This window comes from Prionailurus bengalensis, chromosome C1, assembly GCF_016509475.1.
Source record: "Prionailurus bengalensis isolate Pbe53 chromosome C1, Fcat_Pben_1.1_paternal_pri, whole genome shotgun sequence".
Taxonomy (NCBI): Eukaryota; Metazoa; Chordata; class Mammalia; order Carnivora; family Felidae; genus Prionailurus; species Prionailurus bengalensis.
In genome coordinates this window covers 321,433-344,696 of record NC_057345.1, presented here as the reverse complement: position 1 = coordinate 344,696, position 23,264 = coordinate 321,433, and the positions used below count along the sequence as shown (strand labels likewise).

At 62.4% G+C, this 23,264-nt stretch overlaps 2 protein-coding genes across 2 annotated transcripts; both read left to right on the top strand.

The window, feature by feature from the left end:
* Window positions 1-116: 116 nt before the first annotated feature.
* SDF4 (stromal cell derived factor 4) lies at window positions 117-13,817 on the top strand. Its single transcript, XM_043573496.1, has 7 exons — window positions 117-246; window positions 3,324-3,676; window positions 7,193-7,329; window positions 7,827-7,940; window positions 11,498-11,656; window positions 11,994-12,169; window positions 13,240-13,817. Exons 2-7 carry the CDS (start codon window positions 3,372-3,374, stop codon window positions 13,414-13,416), a joined length of 1,068 nt encoding a protein of 355 aa, XP_043429431.1. The 5' UTR covers window positions 117-246; window positions 3,324-3,371; the 3' UTR covers window positions 13,417-13,817.
* A 3,443-nt stretch (window positions 13,818-17,260) lies between these two features.
* Window positions 17,261-20,518, top strand: TNFRSF4 (TNF receptor superfamily member 4). Its single transcript, XM_043573381.1, has 7 exons — window positions 17,261-17,449; window positions 17,918-18,040; window positions 18,481-18,582; window positions 18,968-19,034; window positions 19,675-19,871; window positions 20,041-20,145; window positions 20,231-20,518. The coding sequence occupies exons 1-7, from the start codon at window positions 17,302-17,304 to the stop codon at window positions 20,299-20,301; spliced, it is 813 nt and encodes a 270-aa protein (XP_043429316.1). The 5' UTR covers window positions 17,261-17,301; the 3' UTR covers window positions 20,302-20,518.
* The last annotated feature ends 2,746 nt before the right edge of the window (window positions 20,519-23,264 follow it).

Sequence of the window (23,264 nt, the reverse complement as noted above, 5' to 3'; positions counted from 1 at the left end):
TGGGCTCCCGTCACGTGGGCACGCGCGCCCTTCTCGTTGGTTGCCTCGGGAGGGCCGCGCGGCCACTTCCGCCCAGGGGAAAGATGGCGGCGCCGGCGTCGTCACGGCGGGGTCGCGCCAGCGCGCGCCGTTCCTGGTCCGCCTCTTCCCGGAAGAAAGATGGCCGCGGCCTAGGCGCGTCCCGTCGGAGGCGTCACGGGCGCTCGGGCCCCGCTTGGCGGATCCTGGGCGAGGGGAGGGAGGCCGGTGAGTGAGGGCTCCGGGGCGGGGGGCGTCGGGAGACCCGCAGACGCGCCCTCGGGCCGCTGAACCCTGGGCTCCTGTCCTCTCCGCCCACACCGACGGATGCCGCCGGGGAACTGAGGCTGGGGGAGACAGGTCGGCAGGGGAGTGGGGTGGACCCCGGTATTTACCAGCGAGGTGACCTCCCTCTCCTAGTCTGTAAAAGGTGCCCTAATTGGTAGGGCTTGGTGAAGATTTGGAATGATGCGTGTAAAGCCCTTGATTTCCGGCTCAGCCAGTGGCAGGTGTTAGGAACACTCTTAGCGGGACTCCTAAAACCGGAACAGAGCTGTGAGAATAAGGTTCGCGTTTTTATCGGCAAGAGATCTAGTTTCGCCTGAACGGACACCCCAGGATGACCAAGAAGTGTCGCCTCCACTTAAGCTGGTCACCCTGGGGCGGCGTTAACACCCTCCCCTGACGTCGTTTCTAGAGGAGGGCGACTCCCTAGTCAAGGGGGCAAAGCCCCTGCCCTTTGAAATCCCATTCTGGTGGGGCAGGCAGGGGACGAGGAACTGAGCAGTTGACTGAGATATTCAGCCGCGCTGCTCCTTTTGTGCTTACCAAGATAGGTAACTGTCGTAAGCAGAGGAGAGGAGGAAGTTTCACTGGACTTCCTGATGTCCGTTCAGTTATCTTGGCATTACTTTTCGTACAGAACGTAGTGTGCTACCCATGAAGATAAGCGGACAGTTGATTTTGCTCTTTCAAGGAGCAAAGTACAGCCTGTTGGACACAGTGTGTTTTTATGGCCACAGTCAGGGAGAGTTACAGTAACGTCAGGGGAAAGTTCTCTGGGTTTGCACGACACTTTCCTAGCCAGGAGAGCTGGGACGCAGCACTGGAGTCACACTCCAGCGGGAAAGGAAACCGTCCTCAGCCATGGGAAGAAAACCCAGCATGAGCACCTGCGTCGGGGGCTCCCTACCTTGGTGGCTGCGGGCTCACACAGGTCTTGGCTTATGGTGGGCTGCATTTCCTCCCGGGCCCGCCGTAAGGCCAGCGCCACTGGCATCTCCTTGGCACCTGCGCAGAGCATCTCCTCTTGGTTTAATACCCCCGTGACCTGCTTGCCAGAGCTGTGGGTTCCTTGCCAGGCGCCACTTCCTCGTGGTCTGTTTACATACAGTCCTGTTGGTTTTGAGTCACGTGCCCTGTTCTGTTCCCATGGGCCCTGTGTTTTTATTGTGCGCTCTTTTGCGCTGACGTGTCCAGGAACGTGCATATTGCGATGTGGCAGAAATAGCTGTGTGCGTTCGCTCACTTCTGTGGAGTGCCTGCTGGGTGTAGACGGTGTGACGGCCGTTGGATGGTGACGTGGGGGAGGGTGTGGCGTTCCAGTAGATGTGATTGAAGGGCAATCACAGCACAGAGAGCACCATGGGGCAGCTGGCGGGCGCTCGTGCCCGTGGGGAGGTCGCAGGCCCCAGAGGCCTGGGAAGAGGGACGTTTGCCACCCTGTGAGAGGCCCTCCCTCAGAGGGGTGAGACAGGTGAGGTGAGAGAGCAAGGGCTTGTCGAAGGGCCCAGACGGTGCACAGCTTCAGAAGGTTAATGCATCAAGGCATCACGTGTCGGGAGAGTAATGCTGGTGAGGAGCAGGTAGCCTCAAAGGGAAGCATCGAGGAAGCAAGTGGTGGCATCTGCTAGTGCCCCCGGACCAGCCGGGGCTCGAGCTGTGTGCCCTCAGGCTGGGGTGTGTTGGCTGTGCTGCTGGCCAGCATAGGCAGGCGCTGTACCTCCTGAGCCCCATATGCCCCAGCTTGACGGCGGGAGGGCACCCTGGCCAGTGTGTCCAGGGCCACCGCCGCTGGGCCCTGGGTACTGGCGGCTTCCCTCTGCCGCTCCTCCCTGGAAAGACTGCCGGAGGAGGTGAGGGTCTCAGCTGCACCTGCGAGGACCGGGTTATGTCAGGGGCAAGAAGGAGCTGGAGCCTTCTTTGGGAAGTGTGGAACGCAAGTGTCCGTGGGAAGCGGAGTGGGCAGCACTGTCCCAGCGCCAGCCAGAAGGGAACCCGGAGGGTGAGGGAAAGCAAGAGGGCCCAGGCAAAGGAGCAGATATGGGAGGAGGCTGGGATGGCCGAGTGCTAGGCGTGAGTGCTTGTGGCCCCGGGATCTTTAACGTGGTGACACGGACGGGAAGGTGGCCTTGTTTCATCGTTGCCAGGCCCAGGCATACCTAGGACGACAGACTTCCTGGTGCGCCAGTCTTGGTCCCGTGTGAACACGAGCAAGGATGTGTGCACACACGTGCACGTATATGTGGGTGCACACGTGTAGGTGTGTGTGCACAAACACCTGTACATGCATGGGCGTGGACATGCGCACACTCACGCGTATCTGTCTTGTGCACGCATGTGCGTGTATGCGTGTGTTTGTGTACGTGTGTGCACATCTGCAGAGGTCACGGGGGTGGGAAGGTGGGAAGGGGCTGGTGCCCTGCTGGGCGGGTTTGGGCGTTTGCACTGGCACCAGGCTCAGCTCTCACAAAGCCTCGGGGTGGGGGAGGGGCTGCTGGGTGTTCCTGTTACATCGGGGAAACTGAGGCAGGGGAGGTCAGGTAGCTTAGCCAAGTTCACAGAGCTCACAAATACCGAATTGGGATTCGGAGAGTGAATTACCATGTCCCTGGGGTCAGTGTCGATGGCGGGAGGGGTGGAGAGAGACTGTTCTGGGAACGCCCGCTGTAGGCTTTGAAAAGGGGCAGGCTTAGTGGTGCTGGGCAGCCCTTGAGATGGGGCAGCTTTACGTGAGTAGGAGGGAGAAGGGCCGGAAACCCAGCATCTTTGGAAAAGGAAAAAGTGGCACGTCTAGTACGGAACCCATCAACCCAGAGCTTCTATTTATTTCACGTCGCAAGTAAACGCTTCTTCAGTGAAGTATTTGCTGAGGCTCCCCTGGACGATGGCTGTGTTCTCTTCGTAGACCATTAACGTTGGGGTCTGGCAGCCATGGGCGGTTGGCCTTCTGCAGCGTCTGGGGTGGCGGGAAGGCTGTGACCCCAGGCCTCGCTTCCTCACCTGTCCCGCCCCTCTCTCCCCAGCTCCTGGCCACACTTGCGGGACATCCCGGAGTCCGGACCCAGGTGGCCATGGCGTCCAGGCGGGCTTCCCTCCGTGGCCTGGCGTCTCACTGCCTCTGGCTCTTGGGGGTCATCCTGCTGATGGATGTGTCTGCCCGGCCTGCCAACCACTCCTCCGCTCGGGAGAGGGCAGGCAACAGGGAGGAGCGGGAGATCCTGCCCCCGGACCACCTGAATGGGGTGAAGCTGGAGATGGACGGGCACCTCAACAAAGACTTCCACCAGGAGGTCTTCCTGGGGAAGGACACGGACGGGTTCGAGGAGGACGCGGAGCCCCGGAGGAGCAGGAGGAAGCTGATGGTCATCTTTTCCAAGTAGGCGCCCAGGCCTGGGGGGCGGGGGGCTGTTAGAGTCCAACTGATTTGCTCACCCGGCACGTACTGTGGCCCAAGCCCAGGCGGGTCGCGTGCCGGGGCTGAGTGGGGTCCCCAGGTGTCAGGGGCCCAGTGCCTCAGCACGCGCCTGGTGAGTTCCAGGCTCCCACGGTATTGGTGACGTGGTGGCACGGTCTTGTGCCAGGACCCAGGATTCGTGGCTCTCGGTTCCAGGAGAGAGACTGAGAGGAGCTGGGACGTGGGGCTGACTCTCTTGTGGGAGCCGCTCTGAGCGCACACAGGTGTCACACGGGCCGTGGACACACACACAGGCCACACGCGCTGGCTGCGAGCACACACAGAGGTCACGTGGCCTGGGGCTTTGGAACCTCTGAGGGAGGTGAGGGGCCTCGCGGCTGGGGCCTGAGCTCAGGAGGAGGCCCTGGGCAGTTGGACTGGGTTTTGTTTCCTGAGCCCACTAGCCTCAGCTTCCTTGTCTGTGAAGGGGGGTGTTGAGAGCCCCGCTTTCCCGGGCATGGTGAGAACGAAGTCCCGGGACCTGCTGTGTGCTTGCCGTCTACTCGCAGGACGGGAAGGGGTGGGATGAGGGCGGAGCACAGGTGGAGGGCAGCGGGGCTGAGGGGCGTGGTGGGTTTTGCCCGTGGGTGGGTGGGAGGAGACCAGGCAGCTGCAGGTGGAGGCAAGGAAGGACGGGCGCGTGGGATGCTCCTGCAGGCCGAGCCCCGGTCACTGAGCGGGGCTGAGGGGGAGCAGCCAGCAGGCGTGCATCTGTCCTCGGCGTCGAAGGCCAAGTCTGGGCGCTGGGTGACAGATCCAGAGAGAGGACCGTGGCCAGACCAGGGCCTGGGGGGTTCAGAGGTGAGGAGAAAGGAGAAGCCGCCAGAAGGCTGTGGCGAGAGAGGGCGTCGCTTTCCCGCACGGCCCCCTCAGACGCCGCCCTGGAGGATGGTGACGGTCAGCTGTGCATCAAAGCCTCGTCCAGCGTACAGATTTTATCACTGTCGTCCGGAGTGAGCTTTGCTGCTTCCAGTGAGCAGAGGAAAGCTGGGGACTGAGCCACCGGTGGCAGGTGGCTCCTTCTTGGCGGTCAGATGGAGGCCGACCCACAGACGGCAGCAAGGTTGGCATGCCCGTTCTTTCCTCTCCATGGTGCCCTGATGGGGTTTCCCTGGATGGGTGTTGGTGAGAGATGTGGATCCCGGAGGCCCGCTGGTGTGAGGTGCTCTGTGCACAGGGTGCAGGGGTGGGGGTGGGGTCAGGGGGAGCAGCAGGTGGGCTGCCCGCTGGGGGCAGTCCGTCGGTGGGCTGGCCGAGACCGAGGACAGAGGTGGGCGCTGCTCGTGATTCGGCCAGCTCATGCAGAGGGCGCTGGGCTCTTCCCAGGAGTCTGTTGGGAGTACCCATCCCTACACTGAGAACCGCCTTCCCGGCAGCCTGGGGAGGGTGGGCTGCACCACTTGGTGGGCCAGGGGCGAAGTGTATGCCCACAGCCAGTCTTTGGGCTAAAAACCCGGTCCAGGGGATCTACCCAGGCCTGCCCTGGGCATTCTCGGGAGAGAGGGTGGCCCCACCCTGGGTCCTGAGGGCCCTGATGGGGTCCCTGGGAACTTTGAACCTGTGAATGTCTTGCCTGTTGTGAGATCTTCCATCCGAACAGGTTCAAACTCAGCTGTTGAAGCAGCAGTGGGTTCTTCCTGGCCTGGCTTCTGTGCCTTAGAGCCCTTGGCACTTTTGCGTGTTCGGGGGCCTGGAGGGTCTGGTGGATGGGCCTAGGGCTCTGGGAGGGAGGGGCCCCAGAGGGGCCAGGCAGGGCCTACTGGACAGGTGATGGCAATGGGGCAGAATCCAGAGAGGGTGGGATGTCGCCCAGAGACTCAGTGCCAGGAGCAGGTGCGTGACACCGGAGCAAGGTTCCGAAGGAGCAAGGCGCGCAGTGGGGAGGTGGGACTCTTTCCTGCTGTGTGCACACCTTAAGTGTTGAGGGTTGGTTCTTTAGCTGGTTGGCACATAGGTGGGTATGGGTACAGAGCGATACCGAGGAGTCTGGTGCCACAGCCAGGCCGGGGCCATGGGGGCTGGCGTGTGCTCAGAGCCCCTTTGGCGTTGGGCCCCACCCGCATCTCACACCTGGCAGGGCTCTGAGGGCCGGGTGTGCGGATGTCCGTGTGGAGGTGGGGGGCTTCCGGGCCACACCTGGGCGCCCACTGGCCTGTGTGCCTGGAGCCACGAGGGGCCTGCAGTGTGGAGAGGCGGGCGCTTGCTCAGGGGTCATGATGCTAAGGTCACATCACCTGAAGTGCAGAAAACCAGACCGGCAGCCGCGTTGCCGCCTGGGGAGGACAGTGTCCGTGGGCTCACACGCTGGCTGCCCGTCAGTCTCTCTGAGGGGTGGCTGTCTGTTCTCGCTTGTCCTGACCTTGACAGTTTTGAGGAGGACCGCACAGGTGTTGTGTCGAATGTCCCTCGTTTCGGGTTTGTCTCTTGTGTTTTCTCATGGTCAGAGGGGGTTGTGGCTTGGGGAAAGGACACCCCAGAGGCGAGGTGGCCCTCTTGTCACATCCTATCAGGGGGTCCTGTTGGCCGGTCACCTGGTTCGGGTGGTGCCTGCCGGGTGTCCCTCCTGTCTTCCTGGGCAGCAGCCACTCAGTGAGGCGGTCTCCCTGCGGGGCTGGGGACGAAGCTGTGCCTCCCTCCCGGGACCGGGGGGCGGGGGGGAAGAACCGCTGTAGTATTTGGAGTTCTGGAGGGAGGAGTTCTGTCTCCCCCACGTGCTCACGTTTCTCAGCGGTCCCCTCCACCAGCAGGGACTCCTGGATGTGTGTCGTGTACTTGGGGTCCAGTCCCGCACTGTGTTGTTTTGCCCTGGCCGTTGGGGGCTCTTTCATTTGCTTGTTTCGGGGGCACCGCCTTACTTTGTGGCCCTGCCGGGGGCTCCAGGTTCATCTCGTCGTGTGCCCGCCTCAGCCGTAGCGCAGCCACGTCTCCAAGGAGCCCTGGTGTCTTTTACTGAAGGACGGTGTTTAGAAGCCAGGACCTGGGCACTGGTGTGCGTCTTGCTGCAGCTGTCGCGGCCTGAGGTCTTGTTGGCGGACGCAGTTAGATAACGTGTGCGTGCGTACCGACGTGTGTATACGTAGGTGTGTTAACTCACGCACACGCGTGCTAATATGTGTGCACTTGTGTGCACTAGGCGGTGCATACGCGTGAGCATCGCTGACTCGTGTTTGCACGGGGGTGGGCTGGCCCACGCACACACGTGGACACGTGCTCGCGCCTCAGCTAGCCGTCTGCTTCGTCAGCTAGCCGTCTGCACCCGCGTATGAAGCGCGACCCCGCTCTGGCTTCGCGGCTCTGGTTCGGGCCTCGGCGTCTGCCACGAGCGGGGTCCCAGTCCATCCACCCCAGCGTGTCCCTGTTCACGGTGGTGGAGTCCGTCGGTCCACCTGTGCTGCCGGGTTCCAGAGGCCTCGTGTGACATTGCCCCTCTGCCCGCAGGGTCGACGTGAACACCGACCGGAGGATCAGCGCCAAGGAGATGCAGCACTGGATCATGGAGAAGACGGCAGAGCATTTCCAGGAGGCCATCGAAGAGAGCAGGGTGCACTTCCGTGCCGTGGACCCCGACGGCGACGGTATGGCCGGCAGGGCTCGGGCCGCCAGGAGGGGGCGGTGCGCAGAGGGCAGGGGTGGGGGTGGGGGGCGCCCGCTGATGCTGCCCGCGAGACCGCCCTCCCGGCTCCCGTGTCCTCCGCCGGTGAGGGCAGGGCGGCGTGCAGGGGGTGGGCCGGGGCTTCGGGCTCCCCTGCTTCTGCTCCTTCGGTTGCCTGACGTCTGAAAACGGTTACATACCTCTTCTCGCGTATTTATCCTTTACCATTTCTTTGAAGTTCGCTTATTTATTTTGAGAGAGACTGCGCAAGTGAGGAGGAGCAGAGAGAGAGAGACAGAACCCCCAGCAGGCTCTGTGCTGACGGCTCGGCGGGGCTTGAACTCACGAACCACGGGGTGGCGACCGGAGCTGGAACCGAGAGTCGGACACTTAACTGATGGCGCCGGCCAGGCTCCACTGCTCACGTCTTTGTAAAACTGTCCGTCGTCAAACACCCTAACGGTTGGTCTTTGCTTCTAGGCCGTGTGTCGTGGGACGAGTATAAGGTGAAGTTTTTGGTGAGCAAAGGGCACAACGAGAAAGAAGTCGAGGAGAAGATGAAGAATGGCGAGGAGCTGAAGGTCGACGAGGAGAGTGAGCGCCCAGGCCCTGCCGCAAGCCCGCGAGGGGGACCCCAGCCAGGGAGGGGGCGGGTCTGGGCCAGGAGGAGGGCCCGCAGGGTGAGGCGGGTGGGGCACAGAACTCTGCCCGCCCCTCAGCCTTTCACAGACATGCCTTTAAAACCTCAGGGACAGAAGCTCGGTGCACTAGGGTGTTGGCCAAGTTCTAGAGCGCGGCCGGAGAACACTGGCGCCTTTCCCTAGTGACTGCCTTCTGCTCCGTCACCCCGTCCCACCTGGGGGCCCCTGCGGGGCCCAGCATATCCTGTTCCTCCTCCACTCAGTGGGTCACCGTCCCCACCCTTGTCCCATGGTGTCTTCTCTTCGTGGGAGTTTCTCTGCGGCATCTTTCTGCCTGTGACACGGTCTCTCACGTGTCCGCCGGCTGTGCTGGTGAGTGTGCTGGTGGCCTCTGCTTTGTGAAGGGTGCCGCTGTGTCCCCTGGGCCACAGGTGTTCACTGCTGTTGTGTCTCCAGATGAACGGTGGGCCCTCTTGTCTGTGCCAGTGTTTGTGTATCTAGGCCTGGACCCCTGTGTCCTGTGTCGGGACTGCAGCCATACCTTCTCTCTGTTTGATTTTCCCTTTAGTCTTTAATCCCGATTCCCCGTGTTCCTTGCGGGTGTGCAGGGAAGTGATGGCCTTTCTGCGTTAACCTTCGTCTTGTGGTCTTGATACGATTGCCTAGTGGCTCCAGGAGTCTTTGTCAGCTCTTCCGGATTTTCTCTGCAGGCAATTGTGACATCTGTGAGCCAACACCGTTTATTTCCTCCTTCCCAGTCTGGGTATCTTTAACTTCCCTTTTTTCTTTTTTGTTTTTAGCTAATTTTTAAAGTTTGTTTCTTTATTTTGTAATGTTTGTTTATTTTAGAGAGAGAACGCACACACAAATGTGGGGAGGGCGGTGGGGGTGGGGCAGAGGATCTGAAGTGGGCTCTGTGCTGCCAGCACAGAGCCTGATGCAGGGCTCAGACTCATAAACCTCGAGATCATGACCTGAGCCAAAGTCAAGAGTCAGCCGCTTAACCGACTGAGCCACCCAGGCGCCCCTTTAATTTCCTTTTTTTATCTTACTGCGTTGGCTGGAACTTCCAGTACAGTGTTGAAAAGCATCTTTTTCTTGTTCTGATCTTCGAGGCAAAGTGTCAAGTTTCTCACCATTAAGCATGACGTGAGCTGTAGGTTTTTTGTAGATGTTCTTTGTCAAGTTGAGGAAATTCTAATCTGTTCCTGGTTTGCTGGAAGTTTGGATCATAAATGGGTGTTGGATTCTGTGTAATGCTTTTTCTGTGTTGATAGGGTCATGTGGCTTTTCTTCCTCATCCTGTTGATGTGATGGTTACATTAATTGATTTTTGGATGTTCAACCAGTCATGCATACTTGGGGTAACTCCCACTTGGTCGTAGGATATAATTCTTGTGTTTTTGGATTCAATTTGCTGATATTTTGTGGGGCATTTAAAAAAATTTTTTTTTCTAATGTTTGTTTATTTTTGAGAGAGACAGAGACAGAATGTGAGTGGGTTAGGGGCAGAGAGAGCGGGAGACACAGAATCCGAAGCAGGCTCCAGGCCCCGAGCTGTCAGCACAGAGCCCGACATGGGGCTCGAACTCACAAGCTGTGGGATCGTGACCTAAGCTGAAGTCAGACGCTCAACTGACTGAGCCACCCAGGCGATGTGGGGCATTTTTGCATGAGAGACACCAGTCTGTAGTTTCCTTTTCTTGCAGGGTCTGGTAGTGTCTGGGTTCCCAGCCTTCCAGCTGTCTCCTTGGGGGTCACCTGTCACGGGCACCTCGTTAATGTCGCATGCCTTTATTTTTCCTGCTCAGTCTGTTCCTGGAGCACGTATAACTCAGCAGAGTCTCAAGTTAAACAGTGAGGAGGCTCCTGAATGCGCTCCGACGCCAGTCGGCCTTTCCCACTTCCCAGGACGTCATCCAGAATTTTAGTTCTGTCCTTTTTAAACCCTGTTCCTTGGATGTTACTATTTTTTTCTGAATTGGTTGTTTGCCTTTTTCATATCTGTTTGTGTTTTGTGTTCCCACGGTTTGTCCTGCGGTTCCGGCTGTTCCCTGAAGGTGTAATTTGGAGGTGTCTGGGCATCCTGGGGGGGCCTCTGCCCTCTTGCCAGCATTGGTGATTTGGCATCAGCTTCTGGGGTGGCCGCTGGGGTGTGGGCCGCAGGCCTCCTGTCCCTGCCTGCTCTCGGGAGCTAGTCTGTCTTCAGCGCCTTTCCTTTGGCCATGTCTGGGGTCAGGGCTGTCCTCCAGGGGTGTGAGTTCTGTCACCTCAGCACGTGTCTTCAAGGCCCCTGTTCCCTTCTTTAGTGTCGGTGGGGCACTGCAGGTGAGGAGCGGCGCCGAGGGTCTCGGAGGCCGGGGGAGGGTGGGCAGGGGCTCAGAGGTAGGCTTGGGGGTCCCCACGTGGTGGTCTGCCTCCTCGGGGGACCCTCACTCGGCAGGTGCCTGTGGGCTCACGGGCCTCCCTCCCTCCCGGCCTCCCTCCTTGTCCCTGCTTGTGGTCACGTTGCCGCAGTCTCTGTGTGTCGTCTTCTGCCGGGAGTCCTGCTGTTGGCTTCGGGGCCCACCTTGAGTGCCTGGTGACCTCATCTCAAGACCCTTAAGTGGTTATGGCTGCACAGACCTTTCTCCAGGTCAGGTGCTGTTGACAGCCTGCAGGCGAGTGTGTGCTAGCTAGCCCCTGTTTCTCTCGGCCCTGCACACGGGCAGGAGGGAGCCAGTCACCCCACCTCCCTTTAAGTGGATTCGCCATTCAGGGTAGGCCACCGTGGGATCTGGTGTTCAGCAGAAGGCGCTAAGACTTGAGGCGACGGGTACCGTGTGGGATGCAGCTGTCTCCCCTGTTGTGATGTGCCAAGGCCCGGGAGTCCCTGTTCCTGGTGACGGTGGTGCGGTGCAGACACACCTCCTGCCTGAACCCTTCCTGCTCGCCTGGCCTCCAGCTGGACGGTCCTTGAGCCTGCGAGGCCGCGGGCCTTCCCACGGAGGGAGAGCGGGGGTGTGGCAAGAGTGTGCGGGGGATGCTTGAGTCATATCTGGAAGCTGGGTTTTCCTCCGGAGCCCTGCCCTCCGTGTAAGGCGCACGTGAAACAGATGGAAAGGAACAAGGTTATGCTTTGTTCCTGTAGGTGCGCGGGGAGGGTGAGTCAGCCTCCACTGTGCTTTTCCATTTCTCCCGAGGAGCAAACAGCAGTAGTGAGCTGGGGTGGGGGCTGTGTCTGGAGGAGGGTCAGCCCCTGTATTTGGTGGGGAGGATCTGTGTCCAGGGGCATATGTGTGTGTGTCTTGTGGGACCTGTGTCTGTGTCTTGGGAGGGTCTGTGTCTGTCTGGGGGCTTTGCCCCCTCTGCCTCCCTGAGGGCCGAGCTCTCCTTCGGGAGAGCGGCGCTAGGCCTCGCTTGCCGCAGCGTCCTGAGCCGGCCCTCCTCTGCGGGCAGCACACCTCAGAGCTTTCCTGGTGCGTGCAGGTGCCGTGGGGGCCTGGGTCCTCACAGATGTGCCTCTCTCAGCACAGGAAGTCCTGGAGAACCTCAAGGACCGTTGGTACCAGGCGGACAACCCCCCCTCGGATCTGCTGCTGACTGAGGACGAGTTCCTGTCGTTCCTTCACCCCGAGCACAGCCGTGGCATGCTCAAGTTCATGGTCAAGGAGATTGTCCGGGACCTGGGTGAGGCCTGGCCGGAGGCCCTGGCGCCCCCGGGGTGGGGGTGGGGGTAGGGGCAGCTGGGCTGGAGGGCGGGGCCCACTGGCACCTGCAGCGACTCTCCCGTCAGGGGTCAGCCTGGGGGTCTCGGAGGCTGTGTGGCCACCTGGTGAGGGAAGGCCAGGACTTGCCCTGGGCCGTCTGACTTCCACCAGGCTCCTGGGCACCTGTTTTGAGATGCACCTGTTCTGCTTTAGGCTGAAAATTTGGCAGCAGACCTGTCTGATGGACTTTCTTCTGGGTGGGCCTGGGTGGTCCCGTGCTCACTTGGGGTCTGAGTGTCCACACCTCTGTCCTGCAGACCAGGACGGTGACAAGCAGCTCTCGCTGCCTGAGTTCATCTCTCTGCCCGCGGGCACGGTGGAGAACCAGCAGGGCCAGGACATCGATGACAGTTGGGTCAGAGACCGGAAAAAGGAGTTTGAGGAGCTAATCGACGCCAACCATGATGGGATCGTGACCATGGCGGAGCTGGAGGTGAGCGCAGGTGGTGGGGGGCGTGGGGGCGCCTATGGGGTTGGGCTCAGGGCCCCGAGGCTTCCCGTGGGGCTGCAGTGGGAGGGAAGGCGGCACCGGTCCGGCTGTGGCCGGTCACTTAGTGGCACCTAGAAGCGGGCTCCCTCAGGGTTGGGGGTCCACCCCACCAGCCTGGTCGCCTTTGGCACTCAGAGGGGATTCGAGCGGGGTGCCTGTGCCTGCCCCTGGTCAGGGTGCCCCCTGGTTGGGGTGTCCGGGTGTCTTGGCCTCTCGAGGCTCCAAGAAGCCGCTCCCCAGTGGGCATGTGGCTGGACGCTGGGGCCGTGGGCCACGTTGGAACCCACCATCTTCCCCCGAAGTGTTTTCACTGGTGCCGTGTAGGCTTGTTTCCCCATTGCTGTATGACTCGTTCGTCGCACATCAGAATTCTCTGCTCCCTTGCTGATAGCTGGAGGACGGACACTTGTGGTTCAGGGGTCGAACGGTGGCTGATTTGGTCCATGTTTCCGCCTGTGTCCGTGCCCCACACGCCCCACTGCCAGGCTGCGGGTGGCCACTCAAAGCTTCTTGCGCTCCAAGAGAGCTCCCCTCCCTCCCTCCCTCCCGTGGTGGGGGCTCCCTGGCGAGGACGGGGAGGCAGTGAATCTCCTGCACCCACACAGGCGAGGCTCCCTGGCCCTGAGCCACTTCCAGCCTGGTGTGTGCCTTCCAGAACATTCAGGAACACGCCGCCATCCCCTTCCTGCTGCTTCTGTGCTATCAGCCATTGGGGGGGGTGAGGGGGGGCGGGGTTTAAACAAGGACTCGCTCTCTGTAGCTGGTTAGAGGGTTCCGGCCTTGCCGCTGCTGCCTGAGGCACAAGGTGCTGACCTCGCTGACCGGGTGTCCGTGTGGGGCGGGGGCGTCCACCTCGGTGGGGGCTCTCAGCCGTGTCACCACGTGCGGACTTTGGGCGCCATTGTGACAGTGGCACCTGAGGCCCAGGGCTCCCAGTGCCGCCGGGGAGCGGGCGGGCCAGGGGGGCCCTGGCGGCCAGGGCCGCGCTGACGCGGTGCCCGCGACCACCGTAGGACTACATGGACCCCATGAATGAGTACAACGCCCTTAACGAGGCCAAACAGATGATCGCCATCGCCGACGAGAACCAGAACCACCACCTGGAGCCCGAGGAGGTCCTCAAGTACAGCGAGTTCTTCACGGGCAGCAAGCTGATGGACTATGCCCGCAACGTGCACGAGGAGTTCTGAGCCCGAGCCCCCCGCCGCCCGCCCCTCCCGGAAGCCTCCCTCCCTCCTGCCGCCCTCGGGCCCTGGGTCCAGGCTCCTCGAAGTTGTGCCTGAGCAGGCCGGAGCCCCCGAGGCGCGCCACGGGCCGGCCGCCCCAGTGCGCGGGGCCCCACGTGCTGCCACGTGTCACTTCTGGGAAGCGGGTGCCGTCGTGCGAGGGCACGGACCTGTGGGAAGTAACGCGGCTCCTGCCGCCTCCCTAAAGACCGAGTGGTGGAGCTCGTGCTCGAATGTGCTGCCGGTGGCCGGTGGCTGGGGGTGCCTGCCCTTCCGAGCGGAGGACGCTCGGTCTCCGAAAACACAAACACTTGTGACAAGAATCTTACGAATTTACTTTAAAATATAGTTGCCTTTTTCTCCCAGCTTCTTTTTTTTTTTTTTTTTTAAGCCCATACAATGATTTTGGAACGTTTGTGGCTAGGTGGCTTCCACTTAGCGCTTTTGAGGTGGGCGATTTGGTGAGAACAGAGAGTTTGGTCAGGCAGGTGCGGGAAGGACCAGGGTCCCGGGTGGGGCTGCATGTGACAGATGTGTTTACCGACAACGGGGACCTCTGGGAGCTCGTGGGAGATGGCTTTCGCAGGAAGCCAAGGGTGTGGGCTACAGATTTAAAGTCAGGAGCCTGAAGCCTGGGCCTGGGTGAGACCCCCTGGGAGGGGCCGGGGGGGGGGGCAAGGGAACCGGAGTTCCTGGTAGAAAGGGAAGATCTGAGAACAAGCCCTTAGGGGAGGGACCGGGGTGGGGGGTGGTGAGAACTCAGGAGTCCACCGAGACTGGCCTCAGAGCCCCCAGCCCGGCCGGTTGTGAGGGCCTGGAGTCTCCCTGAGCCGGTGGTCAGGGCCTGGGGACAGGACAGCGATGTTGGCTGAGGTTCCACCAGACCCGCATTTCTCACACATGCTGTCCCAGTCCTTCCTGGGGGTCAGCTCTGCCCCGTGCTTGACTGGCGTTGGGGACAGAGGGCATTGAAGTGTGAGGGTTTCGCGGCCCCTGACCCCACACGCCTCTCAGCTGCCACCTCCGGTCTCTGCTCCCCCCACCCCCTCCCTGCTGGCCATCCTCTCAGGAGCCCTGCGCCGAGGTCCGTGGCTCCTCAGTGGACAGCTCGCCCAGCCAGCGGGTCCACCCTTGCCACAGGGACCCGCTTCCGAAAAGCGTGGGAGCGGGGCCGCTGCAGAGGAACAAGGGCGCGGTGACACCTGGGCTGGTTTCTAGGCAAACAAGAGGAAAGACTTCAGAAGGGACGAGAGTGCGTGGTGGGAGGGGTCCCCATGGTGGCCAGGCCCACGTGGGTGCATCAGCAGCAAGCAGGTGTGTGACACTTGGGGGTGTGGGCTGAGCTGGGGGGGGTCGGCTGGGCCCACAGGATGGTGGTGGGTCGAGCGGGTGACATACAGTTAGTTGTCTGTGCTCCACGGGCCGCTGTGGACCGATGCGGATACAGGGGCCGGGTGTGCAGGGCCTCAGGCGGTGGAGGCCGGCGCCGCCGGAGAGGGGAGCGCTGCCCACCAGACCCCCGGGTTGTTCCCTCAACCTCAGAGGCTCCGGTTTTTGTCAATTTAAGAAAAGGTTTTTCTCACCACCTGTGGGAGACGGCGTGCACACACACACACACACGCACGCACACGCACGCACACGCACGCACACGCACGCACACCCGGCCGTCTGGACGCCCTGATCCCCTTCCCTGTGTGGACCCCGTCTCACTTGGCAGGCGTGGCGAAGGCTGACCCTGAGTGGCCCCCTGCCCGCTGGGAGAGCCGCCTCTGCCTCCGCCCCAGCCGCTGTGGGCCGTGGCCGCCTCCCTGGCAGCCTTGCCCCGCAGAGCCCAGGAGGAATTTCCCACAGACGGGCCGGGGGAGCTCAGCTTCCTTACCTGTTTTTCTCGGGGAGGGGGATTTCCAGCTCCTACCCCGCTCTCGTCCCATCCCCAAAGGAGGCCCCCTGCCTGAAACTTTTTAAAGTAACTGTTGAATGGTTAATTTCATCTCACGGTTGTGATTTGAAAGGTACAAAAATGACACAGTAGAGCGTCCCCTTCCTCGAGGGGTGTGAGAGAAAATGCACACGTATGCACACGTTCGTCTGGTGTGCGCACATGCGTGTGCCTGTGTCCTTCCCCCTTGACCCACCGCAGAGTTCCTGCACACGGGCCTTCCCTGCCTGCCCTGGATCCACCCAGATCTGTGTCTGAGGGCGCCACGCGCTCCGTAGGATCACACTGGGTCGTTCCAGTCTTTACTGCTGCCTTGGTGCTGTGGGGACACCCTAAGCCCAGGGTGGGTGTGGGGCAGGGTGGGGAGAGCCTGATGTGGCCTCTAAAGTTCTTGGGGAGGCAGAGTGGGCCCCGCCAGCAGAAGGCTCACAGCTGTCCTGCTGGCCTCTGCCCGGCCGGGGAGTCGGAGTGGGTGCTGATGGTTTGTTTTCACAGGACTCCCCACCCCCACCCCAAAGAAGTACCTGGGTGTTCACACAGGTCCCGGCACGTGAGGCCGGTGACACACACATGTGCCCGCGCACGGACACAGGTTCACACGTGCTCTTGGGCACACTGCCCCCAGGATGCATCTGCAGGCGTTTGGTCCGTGGGGCCGTCCGAACACAGCACCATGGGTGGGGCAGCTTAAACAGCAGTCCTGGGGCCCCGGTCAAGTGTGGGCAGGGCTGCTCTCTCCTGAGGCCTCTCTCCTTGGTGGCAGATGCCGCCTTCTCCTTCGTCCTCGCGAGGCAAAGAGACCCTCCCTCCCTCAAGGTGGGAAGAGACTCTCCTGGGGTCTCTCCCAAAAGGACCACGGTCCTGTGGGGTCAGGGCCCAGCCCTCTGAGCCCATCTAGCCCTAACCACCCCCCTAGAGGCCCCATCTCCAAACACTGCCACGTTGGGGGTTGGCTTCAGCACGTGGGGACACAGTTCAGTCCCTGACACTTGCGGTGTTCAGACACACTCAGCCTCACGCACACTCTCCCACACCAGCACCCCCCTGCGTCCGCACCTGCCTGCTTGCCACACTGCTCCACACCTGCACACGCTCTCCCACGTGCTCCCACGTGTGCACGCTTGCTCTGAGCTAGTTCTGGGCACTTGTGCCAGGGACCGTGCTCTGGAGGCGGGAGGACTCCTTTTCTTCCCCTTGAGCTGGTGCCCAGTCACGGGTCCGGATGGTGAAGGGCCTGTCTCCCGACCCAGTGTGCTGCCTCCGTTCACCCGTGTCCTCTGTGCACCCTTTTGCTGAGGGGGTGAAGACTGGCGTGAATGTGGCCTTTTGTGTGTGTGTGTGGGGGGGGTAGGAATAGCCAGCCGCCTGTTCCCCCGGAGGGGCCGACCCTGCCCTGTACAGGGAGAGTGGGTGCCCAGAAGGAGCGGGCTTTAGAGGGGTTCTGAGACCAACACTCCTCCAAGTGGCTTGAGTGGGCAGAGCAGGGCCGGAAGGCATCCAGGGTGCCCCGCTTCCCTGGTGAGATGGGAGCCAGAGGGGTCCCGTGTCGGGGGGGTGGGTGTAGACCGGATGGGCCTGGCAGGGGCCAGGGGGCTGTGGGGCCGCACTTTGGCCCCGGGGTCTGTCTGCATGCTGCAGGAGGGGTCTGGGCTGGTGCCCAGCTGCCAGCTGGCTGAGCCTGAGGTTAGTAGGTGTCGTTGAGGGGATGGGGGCCGGGCCCCGGGGCAGAAGAGAAGCCCACATCCCAGACAGGCTGCCTTCCTGCCACCAGCCCGGGTCAGGGGTCGCCAGCCCTTCCTGGGCCTCCTTCCTCCTGGTCCCCTCCTCCTCCCTCCCTCCCCACCCCTCCCCCGCAGCCCTTATAGCCACATCCTGCAAGGAAAAACCCCAGACTCCTGCACCGGGCAGAGATGAGGGTGGTTGTGGGGGCTCAGCGGCCCAGGGCGCCTCACTCAGCTGTCCAGCTCCTGGGGCTTGTGCTGGGCACCGCGGCCGCGCTCCACTGTGTCGGGAACACCTACCCCAAAGACGGCAGGTGCTGTAGCGAGTGCCCACCAGGTGAGTGGTCTGGCCACAGAACTGGGGAGGGATGCCTGTGGGGGCATGGGGATGAGGGGACATGGAGACCTGGGACATGGGGACATGGGGACAAGGGCCATGGGGATGGAGACACGGGGATCGGGGAGGGGGAAAGGGGGACAGGGGCATGGGGACAAGGGGACAAGGACCATAGGGATGGAGACACGGGGATCGGGGAGGGGGAAAGGGGGACAGGGACATGGGGACAAGGGGACAAGGACCATAGGGATGGAGGCATGGGGAAAGGGGGACAGGGGCATGGGGACGAGGGACATGGGGATGGGAGACACGGGGTGAGGAATGGGGAGAGGGAGATAGAAATCGGGGGCCTGGGACACAGGGATGTGCAGATGGGGTCCTGGGACACAGGTGTCACGGACTAGGGGACTCAGGACAGTGGCCGGGCCAGAGGCTGGGCAGGCTGAGTCCACCCTCCTCGTCCTGCAGGTTATGGGATGGAGAGTCGCTGCAGCGGTGACCAGGACACCAAGTGCCTCCAGTGCGCGTCCGGCTTCTACAATGAGGCCGTGAACTACGAGCCTTGCAAGCCCTGCACACAGTGCAACCAGAGTGAGCGCCACCCCGGCCCTGGCCCCTGGCCCCCCACCTGCGTCCCGTCGCCCCGCCCAGCGCTCTCGTGAGGCCCCCAGCGCCACAGAAACAAACCCCAAACCACAGTGGGGCTGCCACACCACGGAGGTCCCCAAGGAGAACCGTCCTCCTCCCGGGGGGGCTGAGGCCACGCGGAGTCAGGGAGGTGCATGTGCCTGCCAGGTGGCCTTTGGGGTGACGAGACCTGGATCCAAGGGCCATGTAGGGTCCTGGTGCAGGCCTGAGGGAAGGTGGGAAGGGAGGCTGCCGCGGCCACCGGATGCCCTAAGGGCCAGAGGAATATGGCCTCCAGGGGCTGTGTGTGGGGCTGCTGGTCCGGGGACCCTCGGCTTCTGTCCTCCGGCCTCTCTGCATCCCTGCCAGCTGTGCCTGCCTCACCTGACCCCCCCCCCCCACAGGAAGTGGGAGCGAGCCCAAGCAGAGATGCACACCCACGCAGGACACCGTCTGCCGCTGCAGGCCAGGCACTGAGCCCCAGGACGGTTACGATCGCGGAGTTGGTGAGCCCGGAGTGGGGGGGCAGTGTGTGCGGTGAGCCCCGAGCAGGGTGGGGGGCAGTGTGTGTGTGAGAGGCCGGGGTCACGTGCCTGGGGGGGCCTCAGGAGCTGTAAAAGAAGCATGTCTTCCATATCGCACGCTCTCACTTCCCCTGTACCCCCATCCCAGTCCTGCCACCACGTTCCTTTCCCCCAACAAACTGGTGCCCAGAAGGGGGTGGGGCGGGGCACCGGGTCCTGGCCAGTGGGTGGATGTGGGCAGGGAGGGGCTTCCGGAGGGCACGGTAGGTGAGCGCCTAGCCCTCCAGGACCAGCCCCCAGTGGCTGCAGCGTCCAGGTCCCTGAGGTGGCAGGAGATGGACTGAGATTGTCCTTGTCTTTGTTGCAGACTGTGCCCCGTGCCCACCGGGACATTTCTCCCCAGGTGATGACCAGGCTTGCAAGCCCTGGACCAAGTGAGTGTCCTGGGGGCCTGGGGATCAAGGGGCCAGGCCTGGGAGCAGGAAGCTGCCGGCTGGGGGTGGGGTGCTCCTGGCTCCTGCTGCCCTGACAAATGGCCCGGTCCCCTCATGACTCCTGCTCCTCATGGCCCATGACCCTGGCCCCACCATGGCCCCTGCCTGCCTGCTCAGCCCCGGGTCCAGCCTCCTCCACCAGCCTGGCTGCTGGGCCGGAGTGAGGAGTGTGTGAGACTCTTTCCCAGGCCCTGGGGGTTTATGAGACCAGTCCGTTGTAGCTGGGGGCTCCGTGGTGGGGGCAGGAAGAGACGAACAAGCCGGTGGTGTGAGAGGGCAACATTGGGCTGGAGCCGGCTGGGAGGAGACTGTGGGGAGCAGAGGGAGGGGAAATGGGGAGTGAGGGTGTGAGCAGGTGGCCTTGGAGACCCTGCAGGGTGTGAGGCCCCCCGGGGGGGGGGCGGTGAGGGGCCTGGGCAGGTCTTTGGCGGCCCACACGGTGATCCAGTGTGGGTCCCCAGCTGCTCCCCACATCCCCCGGTCCTGTCTCAGTGCTGGGCCCATCCCGTCAGTCTGGCAGGAGTCAGGGGAGGTGGTGGTACAGACCTGTGGCCTGATCCACACCCCCTGCCCTTCTCAGCTGCACCTTGGCGGGAAAGCGCACGCTGCGGCCGGCCAGCCAAGGCTCAGATGCCGTGTGTGAGGACAGGAGCCCCCCAGCCACCACGCCTTGGGAGACCCAGGGCCCCCCAGTCCGGCCCCCTACCACCCAGCCCACCACAGCCTGGCCTAGGACCTCACAGGAGCCCTTCACACCCCCTGCAGAGCCCCCCAGGGGTAAGGGGGCCTGGCCTTGCCCCAGCAGGGCCCTCCCCCCAGTCCAAAAAAGAAGGGGGCTGGGGGAGGATGGGGTAGAGACGCCCTCTGCCCTCATTGGGGTCCTCCTGGGGCGGGTGGACTGCTTCCTCTGGTGGCCCCAACCCCAGCAGGCCCCGCCTCCCCACAGGTCCCCAGCTGGCCGCGGTCCTGGGCCTGGGCCTGGGCCTGCTTGCCCCGGTGGCGGCCGCACTGGCCCTGCTCCTGCACCACAGAGCCTGGCGGCTACCCCCCGGTGAGTGCGCAGTGTGTCCCCAGCCCAGACGGCTTCCCGAAGGGGTGGGGCCGTTGCCCACCTCCCCCCCTCTCCTCCTCCCCAGGTGGAAATAGCTTCCGGACCCCCATCCAAGAGGAGCATGCCGATGCCAACTCCACCCTGGCCAAGATCTGAGCGGCCAGGCCAGGGGCCCAGAGGGTCTGCTAGACATTGAGGGGCCGTGGGGCACCCCCAAGCACGGGCCGCCACATCCCACCTTCCCACCACCCACCCTGCCACCCCGCGCCGTTTTAGGTGCTCCTGGGCTGACACCCAGGGCTCTGCTATGTATGCTGTGCATACTCCCCGCCCAGGGTGGTGCCCCCCCCCCCCAATAAATGACACTGGCACATGTGGTCTCTGAGCAGGCACTGGTGGTCTGGGGGCTGCACACGTGCGGTGGGGGTGGGGTGGGGCGGGGGCTGGGGCTGTGCCCACCTCTGGCTGGAGAGGGGGCTCAAGCCGACTGCCCAGAGACCCCAGGACCCCCGCCCTCATCCTTCTCTGGGCACGTCCCAGCACCCGTGGTGGGACGTGGAGGCCTAAATGAGCGTCCTGGGGGTGGGGCTTGGACAACCCAGCAGCTTGTGGGGGGAATTCAGGAGCTGCTCCCCCCAGACCCTAAACCTGGGTGAGTGGGCCCGAGGCCCCCCCAGTGCTAATGGGAGCAAGTAGGAGGCCTGAGGCCCTGGTCCCCAAGGGGACTTTTGAGAGCGACCCTTCGGGTTTATGTGTTCCCCTGAAGGAGAGAGCTCTTTCTCGAGGCCTCTAAAACCCCCTGCCCTGCCAGACCTGCGAGTGGGTCCCCGCAGCAGCACTGTGGGGAACGAGAGGCTTCTGGAGGGGCGGACTGCACGGTGGCCGGCTGTCCAAATGCCCATCGACGGCACAGTGCCACTGACCTCAGCGTGCCTTCCGGTACCATGGGGCCCTCCCGCTGGGGCGCCAGGCCACAGAGCGAATGTCCTTCATGGCTGCGGGGCGTCCCGCAGCCAGCAGGTGACTCCGAGCCCTGGTTTTGGCAGAGCCTCAGCTCTGGCCACCAACCCTCCTTGTTTCCTGGGCCATCTTTCTCCCCAAGGTCACCCCAAAGGCCCGTTCAGCCTGTCTTCAAATCTCCCAGTGCTCCCGCCCTGGCCCGAACACCGCCAAGGGGAGACAGGGCCGTCCCTTGTTCATCAGCACCGAGTCCCCATAGGCGTGGGACTCAGCAGGGAACAAACCAATGTAAACCGTGCCCTCCAACAGACAGCAAATCCACACCATTGATTTGGGGATCAGGCGTCCCCAGGACAGCATGGAGGCTATGGAAAAGTGCTGTGGGGCTGGTGGAGGGGCCAGATCCTTGGGGCCCAGGGCTTCCTCTCCACACCTCCCCGCTCTTCCCCCCCTCGCACACCCGGGACGCCCTTCGCTTGCCTGGCTGCCCCAGCTCTGCCATCGGATGGGAAGGTGGACAGACTCAGCTTCTCTTTGCTGCCACACTGACCCTGAGCACAACTCTCCGACCCCTCACCCCCTGCCCGTCTGCTGAAAAACCCCAGCCTCCATCTACCCCAGGCCCTGCCTGACCCCCGAGCCTGGGTGTTGAGCTGGTACCTCCCACAAGCCCCAAAGGCACACGCTCAGCACGGCGACTGGTGCGTCCCCAGCTTCCTTCTCCCACACGGCCCCTCCTCCACGCCCCCGCCTGGCTCCCCATCCGGGCCGCTGTGGGTACAGGTGCCAGTGGCTTTGAGATTCCCATCTCCACACCACCACCACCCACCCCCTTCTGGTTACTGCCTGCCTCCTTAAAGGGCCCTCTGCTGACAGGAACAGGGGTCACCGTGTCGGTTGGAACAGGTGATTGTGCAGAAAGGTGGCGAGCTGCTCATAAAGGATTGGAAAACGCAGACGAGCAGATAAAGATCATCTCTCGCCGCACTGCCCAGTTACAGAAACTCTACTCATCCACGCAGCCTGTGGCTAGGGGTGGGGGGTGGGGGCTTCCGGAGGGGCTGGAACGAGAAAGCAGACGCAGGCACTGACATTTTGCTGATGTCACTCGTGCCTTTTGAGGGGGCTTGCTCATAAGCCACCATCCCGTGGGCATGATGTAATCTAGGCCCTTTGATTTTTGTGCTGCTGTGGCTGGTAGCCACGGAAGATCCTTCTTCTCCCACTCGGGCCCCTCCAGTGGACATTTTCTTTTCTTTTTTTTTTTTTTAATTTTTTTTTTCAACGTTTATTTATTTTTGGGACAGAGAGAGACAGAGCATGAACGGGGGAGGGGCAGAGAGAGAGGGAGACACAGAATCGGAAACTGGCTCCAGGCTCTGAGCCATCAGCCCAGAGCCTGACGCGGGGCTCGAACTCCCGGACCGCGAGATCGTGACCTGGCTGAAGTCGGACGCTTAACCGACTGCGCCACCCAGGCGCCCCCAGTGGACATTTTCTGCACAGAGCTCCTCCTGGCCAGCCCACCTTCACCCCTCCCCCCCAATAAACTGCTTCCAGAAGTTTCTCTGCCCTTGCTTCCGGAAGGACCAGCTGATGCATGGCACAGGCCAACTGAGTTTGTGGGTGTTCACTGTATTTGCCTGGGCCGCTTAGCGGAAACGGGGTGACCCTGCGCTGCCACAGACGGGACCCCTCAGGTCTTTGAAATGACCAGTGGACGAAGGAGCTGCCCCATTCTGTACTTGGAGCACCTTTACCTGGTGTCCGGCAATGGCCAGCGCTTGGACCCGTCTCGTCTAGGAGCTGAGCGGAGATCTCAGGGCTCCTTAGAGAGGGCGGGCCTTACCTCAGCCCGGAGCCCCTCCCTTCCCTGCAGGACCCTGCCTGACCGTCTGGGGAGGGGCTGTGCATCCTGGGACTTGAACAGTTGGGTCACAAGTTGCTAATTCCTGTCATTTCCCTCGGGCCAGGTGGCAGGTGCAGTCTCAAAGGCTTATGTCACAGCTACCAGCACACCTACAGCCCGTGGAGCACATTCCCGATCCCCCCTCCCCAGAATTCTCAGAAGTCTTCACCGCTTCCCTGCCGAGACTCAGCTGGAGGGCTGGGAAACACGGCTGAGCTTTCCAGGGGGGCTTACAGTAAGGAGGCAGGGC